Source organism: Alligator sinensis, unplaced genomic scaffold (assembly GCF_000455745.1).
Source record: "Alligator sinensis unplaced genomic scaffold, ASM45574v1 scaffold976_1, whole genome shotgun sequence".
Taxonomy (NCBI): domain Eukaryota; kingdom Metazoa; phylum Chordata; order Crocodylia; family Alligatoridae; genus Alligator; species Alligator sinensis.
In genome coordinates this window covers 2,120,791-2,132,504 of record NW_005842117.1, presented here as the reverse complement: position 1 = coordinate 2,132,504, position 11,714 = coordinate 2,120,791, and the positions used below count along the sequence as shown (strand labels likewise).

General features: G+C 43.5%; 1 protein-coding gene across 3 annotated transcripts in view; it reads left to right on the top strand.

Annotated features, from left to right (window-relative positions):
- The window catches only part of METTL25 (methyltransferase like 25), an 83,715-nt gene that overhangs the window by 41,651 nt on the left and 30,350 nt on the right, over positions 1-11,714 (top strand). For all 3 annotated transcript variants that reach the window (XR_003094337.1, XM_025205557.1, XM_025205558.1), the window contains exon 5: positions 8,903-8,997. Coding sequence is in view for 2 of the 3 variants with exons in the window: in XM_025205557.1 (XP_025061342.1) it covers positions 8,903-8,997 (95 nt within the window). In the remaining variant the exon portion in view is untranslated. The remainder of the gene's footprint in view (positions 1-8,902; positions 8,998-11,714) is intronic.

Below are 11,714 nucleotides of genomic sequence, written 5' to 3'. Positions count from 1 at the left end.
GGTGCATCTCAAGTAGGGCCAAGGAGGTGATCCTCCCCCTCTACGCGACACTGGTCAGGCCACAGCTGGAGTACTGTGTTCAGTTCTGGGTGCCCCACTTCAAGAGGGATGTGGACAACATTGAGAGGGTCCAGAGGAGGGCCACCCACATGATCCGTGGAGAGCAGGGCAGACCCTACAATGAGAGGCTACGGGACCTGAACCTGTTCAGCCTTCACAAGAGAAGGCTGAGGGGGGACCTTGTGACCTGCTATAAACTCATTAGGGGGGACCAGAAGGGTTTGGGGGAGACCTTGTTTCCCCCAGCGCCCCCTGGGATAACAAGAAATAACGGCCACAAGTAGTTGGAGAGTAGGTTCAGATTAGACATCCGTAGGAACTACTTCACAGTTAGGGCGGCTAGGATCTGGAACCAACTTCCAAGGAAAGTGGTGCTGGCTCCTACTCTGGGGGTCTTTAAGAAGCAGCTCGATGCCTACATGGCTGGGGTCCCTTGAGCCCAGTTTATCTCCTGCCCAGGCAGGGGTTCGGACTTGAAGATCTACAAGGTCCCTTCCGACCCTACTTCTATGATTCTGTGATTGCAGACCATTTTTCCAGTTTATCTGTGTCATTCTGAATCCTAGCCCTACCCTTTTGAGTGTCTGTATCCACAAATTTGCCAAGCATGCACTTGATCCCATCATCCATTAATGAAGATGTTAAACAATATTGTACCCAGGACAGACCCCTGGGAAAACCCACATCCTGCCAACTAAACATTGAGCTACTGAGTGATGACTGCTTGTTGAGCATGATGATCCAAGCAGTTTTGTCTCCACTTTACATTACTTTCATCTAGTCTTATTTCTTTAGCTTGTTAATGAGAATGTCGTGGGAGAACTAGGGCTGTGTGAAGCTTCAATCACTGATTCAATTTGGTGGAGATGTGGCCTGATTCTGTGGCCAAATCTAAATTGAATCAGGAGACACTTTAACCTTTCCAAATCAAATCGGAAGCCTCCGAATCGATTCAGAGAGATTCGGAAAGACTTGATGATTCAGACATAGACACAGCTTTAAATGATTTTCTACATACCTCAAGGTACCAGGCAGCTCGTGAATGCTGAGATGGTGGGGCAGATGGAACATCCCACAGGAGCGTGGGAGGGGGGGTCTCTAGCGTACTCGGCAGCAGACCCGGAAGTGGACCAGAAGCATTTCCAGTCTACTTACGGGTCTGCCAGGAAGCGCACAGGGGGGCCCCCCGTAGGTGCCCAGCTCAGCAACTGGTGCCTCCTGGGTCTGGGGGGGGCCCTAGGGTCCCCCTGTGGCCGATCACCACAGCATGCTCCTCAGCGGACCAGGAAGTGGACCAAAAGTGCTTCCAATCCACTTCTGGGTCTGCTGCTGAGCACGCTGGGGACCCGCGCCCCTCCCCCCCCCACTGCTGTGGGGCACTCCATCTGCCCCAGCATCACAGCATTCATGAGCCCTTCCTGGTACCTTGAGGTATGTAGAAAAAACATTTAAAGCTGTGTCTATGGCCGAATCGCTGTTTCTCTGAATCAGCATCAAATCTTAGGATTTGGATTTGGCCTAATCAAATCAGAGACAGTGATCTGAATTAACATATCAAATTACTGTCCCTGATTCAGGCTGAATCTGCATCAAATATGGCCCATTATACCCCTGGGGAGAACATATCAAAAGCCTTGCTGAAGTCAAGGTGTATCACATCCACTGCTCTCCCCTCATCCACAAAGCCTGTCACCTTGTCATAGAAAGAAATCAGGTTGGTCAGGCATGACTTGCTCTTGACTTCAGACTAACATGGTTAACTGTTTCTCTCCACTCTTGATGAAGCCACACTAGCTGTTCCTGATCACCTTGTTCTCCTCTAGGAGTTTCACAATAGATTCCTTGAGGACCAGCTCCATGATCCTTCTAGGTATTGGGATCAACCTGATTAGTCTGAAATTCCCTAATTTCTCTTTCTTCCCTTTCTTAGAGATGGGCACTGCCCTTCTCCAGTCATCTGGTATCTCACCTAACTTCCATGAGTTCTGAAAAAGGATAGCCAATAGCTTCAAAATTACCTCTGCTAATTCCTTCTGTACCCCAAGGCATGTCCCATCTGGCCCTACTGAGTTGAAAGCACCTAACTTCTGTAAGTACTCCCTAATCTGTTCTGGCATTATTTTAGTCTGTTTGTCCCTTCCCCTATCTTTGCTGCCAACTGCACTCATCATCTGTTAGCTGCCTCTATTTGTGAAGACTGAAGTAAAAAATGAATATTAAATACTTCAGCCTTCTCTACATCATATAAAATTAGGGTTGGAAGGGCCTCAGGAGGTCATCTAGTCCAACTCCCTGCTCAAAGCAGGACCAGCCCCCACTAGATCATTCCATCCATAACTAGATTCCCTTTTGTATTGTCAGGGACTCATAGTATCTCAGGACTTCCTCTAGCTCTGGATATACTTGTAGAATCCTTTTTTTACTGCCTCTGATGTCCCTTGCCAGCTGCATCTCAAATTGTGCCTTGGCTTTTCTAAATTTCACCCTTCATGCCCATGCAATACTCTTATACTCTTTCCTAGTACTGTGACCAAGTTATTCTCTTTAGTGATGGCTGTCTAGCAGGGCTGGCTGGCTCCTGTTGCACTTCCCATTTCTCTATAGCATCAGGATATTTTGCTCCTGTGCCTCTAAAAGGGCATCCTTAGTACAGCCAGCTCCCTCAGACTTGCTTCCCAAGGGATCCTTCCCACCAGTTTCCTGGATTTATTAAAGTCTCCTATTCTAAAGTCCAAAATCTTTATTTTGCTTCTCTCCGTCCGTTTTCACCTTAGAAACTTCAACATTATTATTTCAGGGTCACTGTCACTCAAGTTACCTTCCACCTTCACATTCTCAGTCAATATCTGCCTGTTTGTGAGCAGCACGTTGAGGAGAATTTCCCCCAAACAAGCTTAAAGTGAAGAAAAAGTAAAAAAGAAAACGACCGGGCAAACTTTCCAACAGACTCCATACTAGAACTCCCAGCTACTCCTACTGGAACAGCTCCCAAACTGAACCTACACTGCAGAGCCCAAACCGGAGAGGCCTTCCTTCTTGCTTCTCTCCCAAGCAGGACTCTCACCCGAACTCTCCTGTTTGCTGGCCTGTTCACTGGTCCTGTGTTTCTGGCTCCAGTGGTTGGCCTAGCATTTCTGCTTAAGCAGGCCCTACTTCCTTGTTCACACTGCACTCATGTGCTATCAGCTGAGAGCTCCTGTCTGCTCATTCATCCAAAAACCTGGCAAAATAGGTATCAGTCTAAGAGTATGACAACTCTTCCACAGGAATTCAGAGTTATGACAGATTAGGGGATAGGCAGAAAGCAACTACTCTGTACAGTGTGTTCCCTATTAAATCTAATGGATTCCCTACCTTCTGGAGGATTAAAAAAGGACACATACTAAAGGACTAATCTTGAGGGCAACCTGCTGTCAGGAGCAGGTCAAGTAGCTCCATGGAGGAATTGATATATACCAGGACTAAATCATATTTTTCTCACTGATGCTCCATCTCTATAAATTTTTCAGATTGGTCCTTCTGAAATTGTCAAAAATTCCTTCTCCTTAAAGAAGAAAAGTACTGGAAATTCCCTAAGATTTTCCTCATGCAGAAAAAGTCCTTCCCTTTCTATGTAATAAGCTGTTAGAAACAATATAGAGATAATTCTTCATTTATCTACCTTTAAAAATGTCTTAATGAAATTATCCCCATTGCTTTTATCTTGTCTCAAGTTTTGTAATAGGACTTGTGTTCTGTGGCTATCAAAAAGGATTGCTTTCATTATAGTACCTCATAATGCTTTACCTGGCCCAACATTATTCATTTTTGTATAAACAGTGTTTTGATCTGTTTTGTTGGACCATTGATCTGATTCCTTCATACCTGATGTGTCTTCTGTATATTGCTCAGTCTATGACAGGTGGAGAAGAGTGACATACATCTTGGAACTAACCTAACATCACTTTTTTTTTTGCTTAGGCCCTAATTAAACAAAACACCTTATTCAGCAGAGCACTTAACTTGTGTTGATTTTCTGTCATTAGATCAGAAGAAAAGAATCAGTGTTCCAAAGCAGAATCAACTGCACAGTACTAAAAGCAGTAAAATAAAAAAATCTGACTTGTCCTCATTGAAATTTGTTCATTGGTGATTGTGATGATCTTTTTTCTGGTCGCATAGTATAAATGTTATCTACTTCTGGTTAAAGGCTTTGCTGAATTGAAATCCTGCTGCTCATGTTTTGCGAAGACATTGCTTTAGATCTGTTGTGCTCAGTATGCTCCCATCCTTTATAAGCTGAAGGATGTAAGAACCTGAAGCTCATGAAGAGTTTGCAGACCTGAATATGAAATATGAGGGGTTGATTAGTGAAATATGGTGGAATGGTGCTTGAATGTGAAATATGTGGGTTTTCTTTGGTTGGGTTTTTTTTTTTTTACAAAAGCTCCTTTTAATGTACTTTTGTGGCTGTGACACCTGCTACATATGTACAGTGGGATACTTGTGAGCTGATAGTCTAAATTTTAGGTCTTCTCTTTCTCATTAATAGTGAACAGGGTTACGCTCTACTTCAGCTTTTATTAATGTTTCAACCTATTACCTGCAATTCCCTACTTTGTTAAAGTTATATGGAAAAAGGCCATCCTAATTACCATTTCTGCACTGACTTGAAAGTGTCTTGTTAGTTTCTTCCAATGAGGTAGACCACCACAGCTCTTTTGTGGGCTAGGGGCAGACATTCAAAAAGCCTGAGCCTGAATTGATTCAATTCTTGCAGGTTAGTCTAACCTGGCTAGGCTAAATCAGTTTGTAATGCAGACGGACATCCCAGAAATGCAGGGACATGCCTGCAGTGGCTCAGGCTAGAGGCCAGGTGGCACTAGAGCAGCCCTCTCTTTACTTCCACAAGACAGAGCTGAGGGGGGAATGGCCAAGCCCTGGCAGGATGCTCTGACCCCCAGCTGCCCAGCAGGGAATGTTTATCACCCTTAACTTGGTGTTTATCAAATCATTAAGAAAACAAAGCCTCTCTCTATTAACTAACGGAGCTTTTCTTAAGAAGCTTTTCCAAGGAAGGACATTAACCAACCTGTTGATTAGCTCCAAAAAGCCTGTCTGCCTCTGTCCTCTCCCACATCACAGACCTTAGCCAGCGTGTGGTCTGCTAGCTAATACTGAGGTGTCTGCATAAGGCAGAGGGGATGGAAAGAATAATCCCTGCTTAGCAGGGAGAAGCCAGGCAGACACTCTGTGCCTGGAAGTCTGTGCCAAGCTCCAGCCAGGGAGCAAAGGGGAAGAGCCAGCTCTACAGTGGAGCAGAGAGCCCCATCCAGCCTAGAGAGCTTGCTGGGATGCTGGGGGTGTCTGGTTTATCTTAAACCAGCAAGGGGTTTGGGACAGACATTGCATAAACTGGTTTGAGGCAAATCAGTTAAGTCTACATTCAATCAGGTTTCTCTCAAACCGGTTTCCACCATTTTCAAACTGGTTTATATATACTGAACATCTGTTCTCATACAGATGTTTCTCTTCATTTAAACTGGTTTATGTGTAATGTCTATCTCTAGCCATGATGACTTGCTGTACAATCTTTCAGAAAGCATCCATGTTGGAAAGGTTTCTTGAGTGTTTTCAATATTCGTATATCAATACTTATTGAACTTCCACTTTAGGATTCTATGACAGAACAGTTACTATGATGTGAACTTTTTTTTTTAAGTCACCAGACATACTGATCATGTAGCAGGTCCAAGTCCCTGGGGGCCGTGCAACTCCTTCTTGGCTCTGACTCTAGTCAGCCCTCTCTCATTTTGCTTGCACCATGCCCTGATCTTGTTAAAGATTGAATAAAGGAGGCTGTCCATGGGTTTGAGAGTGAGCCTCAATCCTACCAAATCTCCAGGGGGTTCCCCTGAACCCCCACTAGTCTCAACTATGCCCTCAGGCTCAAATAGGCCCTCTTGGCCTGACCTTGCTTCTGTAGGCTTAGGGGTTAACTGCGTGGCTCCATACCTCCCCTACACCACACCCGAAGCCTTGCATGTTGTGTCATCATGGACGTTTTCTTTGTCACCCACTTATACTCATGTGCCCTCCTCTGAATCTTCAGACAGCTCAGTATCCCGCACAGCCCGACTTGAGTCTCCAGGCCCCTCAGTCAGCCCCTCCCTAAGCTGCTGGACCTCTTGGCTGCTCATTCAACTTCCCTTTGGGCTGCCAGACCGTCTAGTCCCTCCTTTGTCCCCTTTCTAGGTCCTCAGACCTCTCGGCCCCTCTCTCAGCCCCTGTCTGGGCTGCCAGGCCCCTCAGTCTCACTCCTGGCACTTCACTGGGCTGCTAGGCCCTCTGGTTTCTTTTGTGGCCCCTTTGTGAGCCTCAGGATCCTTTTGGTCCCACTACACTATTCCTGGCTGCTTGCTGGGGTGCTGGACCCTGCCAGTCCCATTACAATATTCCTGGCCCCTCTCTGGGGTGCAGGACCCCACCAGTTCCAGTCTCAGACTCTGCTGGGCTTCTGGCTGTCTAAGTAAGCCTTTCCTGCCCCTGCAGGGCTCCAGGCTAAACTGCTAGTACAACCTAATAGCGATCACCTGCCCTCTGGCAGGTACTCAAGCCTTCTTCATATCGGCTTCACATAAACAAGGGCACCTATCTGTATAAGCAAGCCCTGCTTGTTTCCTGTGCTGCAGAGTGGCTTTCTTCCCAAATTCAGGAGCCCTGCTGCTTCATGTCCTGCCTGGCCGGCTCAAGCTCAGTATTTATACAAGTCCACCTGCTGTTTATACTGCTGCTGGTCAGGTGAGTCCTCGATTGCCTTTCTTTGCCCTGTTCAAGTGGCCTCTCTGGCTGCTTGCTCCCTTATAGGAGCACCCTTGTTCTAAAGCATATTTCAACACAACCTATTTAAAAGAAGTAGCGTGACTTCTGAAATAACTTTATAAGGTATCATTTTTAAATCAGAATCAATTAACTTGCTGTTCTTCCTATAATTCTGGGGAGAAAGTTATATTGCTCAGGTGTTTTATCTGTGATCACAGTCAGATAATTATAAAAATACAAGTATTTCATACAGCTATATTATGCTGAAGTATTTTGCACCCCAAGGAACCTACATTACAAAATACATTGGCAAAATAAATTACGGCAGGAATTCTAGAACAAAATTGTGTCTTAGGGTATTATATTTCCTCTTCTTTCCATCTCTTTTTCCATATTTTTCCTTTTTAATATTATAAGTGGATGACAGCACTTTGATTTTGTTTTGAGAGAAAATGGGAATGCTTCAGATTAACTAATCATTCATATGATTTATAAATATTCATAGTCTAGCTTTTCTGGTAACATTTTTACCTTGCATGGGTAGTGGGTGTGCCTTGAAGTAGAATAACTGGAGGATATGTTCAAAAGAAGGGAAAAATAAGAATTCCAAGACTTTAACCTGCTCTTTTGTTTCAGTGTTTGCCAGTTTTTGTTTGAAATATTCATAACATATGCATATAAAGAGTCTGATTAGTTCAAACCAAACAATAAAAGCCATAGCAGATATTGTTTGCTTTATATAAGTATATTTAATAGAATCTTGTTAACCATCACTTTAGTATAAACAATCAGCTAGATTTTTCTCTCATGTAGCCCATATTTGCAGCAGAGATGAATCTTGCCTGATGTTTTATATAAAATATTGTTGTAAAGCAGCTTTCATGAGTTCTTTTCGTAGGCCAAAGTCTGCTGCAGTTTTTCCTGTTGCCTGTATCTTAATGCTTTAGAAAGTTTCCCTTTTTCTTTACTTTGTTGCCCAAAAGGATCCTCATGCTCTTCGAGGGTCCCCCTGTTAGACCACGGGTCTGGTATTTTTCTCTTGTATCATATTTATACACATTTTTGTGATAGGCCTTTCAAAAATGTTTGTATCCCATTTCTAATGTATTTAACTTATTTCCACTGTCCTCCTTTTAACCCCATCATCTTGATTAATCTAAAAATATTTCTGAGCAATCTTTCTAAGTTGAAATGCTAAGATGCTATCCACTATGCTATCCAATTGGTATTCCATTTTTTTTTTGGAAAAGCAAAAGCCTATTAATTAACATTCAGTGTGATTTTAAAGTGGTTTTTTAAGGACAATCTAGAAAAAAATCACGAAAAATGAGTGGTATGAACATACTAAGGCAATCCTGACAGTTTTGCTTTCCCACAGATACATTCATTTTAAACATTAATTTAAAAGCTGTGTTGTCATTTTAAACTTTAATGAGACTGAAATAAACTGATTTGTAACTTCTGATGTAAAAGCTTCTTAATGTTTTGAAAAAACAGCGAGAGCCATTGCAGCTGTTTTTTCTGGAAAATAAACATAATGTCCCACAACGAAGCACAAACCTTCAGCACTATAATAAGCTCAAATTATTTTGTAACAACTCGCTGAAATACTATTTAAAAATTGTTTACAGTAAAAGAAAAGCCCAGCAGGATGTGATGCATATGTCCTGTTAGGTTGACAAGCAACCCAGCTTACAGTTTGAGGTGCATGTCAGCATCTTGGTTGCCAAAATGAATCACAAAAGCTTTTGTTTTCTCTAACATTTTTTAACAGATTTTGTATAAAATTCACTTGGGTAGTCTGAAAGGAATAGCTTTAGAAAATGTGAAGATTTCAGAAATGGAGCCTAAATAAAAAATATCTGCTGTTGAGAAAATACCTTTAAAAACCCCCACTAAAATGCTTTCTGTTATTGGACTGGAGTAGCAGTGAAACATTTCTGTTGCCTTGCTCTGACTACTGTTTGTCTTTCACAAAAAATGATATAAGTAAGAGTAAAAGTATTTATGAAAGCAGTACACCATTTTTCTCTCTCTGCAGATTGCATGGTGGAAATGTGGGGGTTTCCTATGTGCCAGTATTTAAAGGAAGAGCGCTGGTGCTGTGGTCGCAATGCTAGAATGTCAGCATGCTTGGTACGGTTCTCCTTTCTTTTTCCCTCTTTTCCTACTGAGAGCTTTATCCAGATGTTATAGAATTCATTGTTTTTGGCTTGTAATCCTAGAGCTATGACTTAAATCCCAGATTCCACACCACAGAATAACATCATTAATGTTGTATGTGTGATAAATTATAAGTAAAAAAATTGTATTAACCTTCCAACTTTACACATTTTATACTTGCTGAGGGCAGGAAACAATGAGAATAGACAGAAATGTATTTTAAAAGTGGCCAAAAAAGGCCACAGCTTTATTAAATTGAACAAGGCAACCCCTAGGGCACTAAGTCCTGGCAGTGCTTCTACCATCATTGACTTCTCCCAAAATGTTCATTGTTCATAATATTAAATATTCTAATTGTACAAGAACTAAACAAGTTGGTTTAATCCCCCAAACCAGACCAATCCTGCAATCTTAGGCAAGTTTCTATATAAGGGAATTCTCTAATATTGCACGCAGAGAGTGCTCCTGTGGAGCATGGCCACATCAGCAGCACAAAATGATGGGTTTGAGCCTAATCTAAAGGAATGAATGCATCCCCACATTTTCTTGTTTGGGTTAGAAGTTCACCATCCCTAATCCCTATTGCTTATCAAGTCCCATTACTTGAATAAAGCATGAGAGTTGCTTCTAGCTTCAAATTTTGTTGTTGCGCCTTACCTGCAGAGAATAGAGCCAGCACTCAGCCCAGGCTAATACACGATTACAGAGATGAGAGCTAACATTAGAGAACTGTGTGCCATTGAACTGAAATATGTCAGGACAGTTATACAATATGCTTTGAAATCTAAATATTTCACCCTCAGTAAAGTTTATGAAACATTTCAACTGATTATGGATTCAAGAGCCTTGTTTTGTTATTCTACAACAATCAAAAATGTCTTTCAGAAATATGTTTGCTATCTTTACTTGCCAGTGCAGTTCCATAACCTGCCCATAACAACCATAACCAGTCCATTACTTCAGTTAGCTCCCCAGTAAACCATCACCATTTACACATGCACCCATAATCAGGTGCAGTAAATGAATTAACTCCACTGTAGGATAGTACTTTACGGGACAAGTACTATTGTGCAGTGGAGTAGTTATGTGCGTCAAAGCACACGTGTAGATGGTGACTGTGGCTGGCTGCACTATGAGGGTGCTACAGTGGGGGATGCCTGCTGGCTAGCCCTGCACTGTAACACCCTCATGCCCCAGCCAGCCCATCCACAGCAAGTTGAGCCAGGACGGAGTAACTCCCAGCTGGCAGACTGGAACCCCGGCTCCCCTGCCAACCCTGGGGCTGCTCTGTCCTAGCTCAATGTGCTGTGGCACTGGGTGCACATGTAAACGCTGCACCCAAGAAAAACTCTGGCATCAATTGCACCAGAGTTTATTGCTACATGCTAAGTGCACATGTAGATGCACCCAGTACCCCTATGGTGCTGGTGTTACTGTGCTGTCATTTAGTACTAAATGGTGATGCAATATCAGCTGTTACTGCGCTGTGTCAGCAGTGCACGGTTATTTTTAGCTGCTACATTGCCATAGTGATGCACTGTAGTGAGGGACTGCGTCACTACGGCGACATAGCTGTGGCATTCCAGTTTGTGCCCGCTGATGTTATGTCGCTCTACCGTGTTGCTAAACACACCATTACTAACCTGCTGTCTTCTGTATTCTTCATGGGGGGGAAGGAGGGAAGCTTACCATATTCCTTTTCCCAACCCTTTTTCCTTTCATAGGGAGCAATGAACAGTTAAAGCACTGTTTCTTCTGGAGAAGTGACCCAACTAGAGTTGCATGTCAGTTTGTTGTACAATCAGAGCAATCCCATTTTTGCACAGAAATTCCCATTTACCAACTATAGTAAGCCAGGGCACTATGAGGGCTGACTTAGACATCAAACCTGAAACCTCTTTAAGCACATGAAAGCACTCATTCATGTCCCAGGACCTCACTGGACAGTGCCAAGATCCCAGACACATCTGATTGAATTGAACCCTGCCTCACCGTGTCTGGATTCTGTTTGTGCTCTTGGTTATATATGTGTATGAAGAGTGGCCACTTTCTAGCTTATGCTTATCCATCTTGTATGTTGCTAGTAACAGACAGTGAGTTGCAGAAATACTGGCCATGATATTTGCTACTCGTGTAAGACAGGATTTCTCTCCAGAGTTCTGTTTCATCTGTCAGAGTATCCCAGAAACACAGAGGCTACATACAGGGGTTGTTTCTACCAGCAGAAACCCTACTCTGCTGGTAAAAACTAGAAGCTTACCGGTGTCCATTCAGTTTCTCCCGTAGGATACATTCCCTGTCCAAGAGACAGATCTTCCAGGTTGACACCCTGTAAGAATGAACACTTGCATGCTCCTCTACTCACCACCCACCTGGTCTGGTCTGGAAATAAAACAGCATGGCAGTGCTCCCTGCCCTCCCCAATTTGGGGAATAGACATGGGGCTTTTCTACCTTCTTCCCTCCTCTCCTAGGCTGGTCTCCCTGGTTCAGGGAACAGGATAGGGGCTTTGCCCCATTGCTCTTCTCCCTTCCCAAGCCAGCCTGGGCTGGGAGAGGAGTAGTGGAAAGTATTCTCTGCCTCTTCCCTGTACCAGAAACTGCCTGGTCTGGGTAACAGACTAGGGGCTTTGCCTTACTGGTCCCTCCACTCTGTTCCTAGAGCAGAGGCAGCTGCTCCCCGTTCATTTC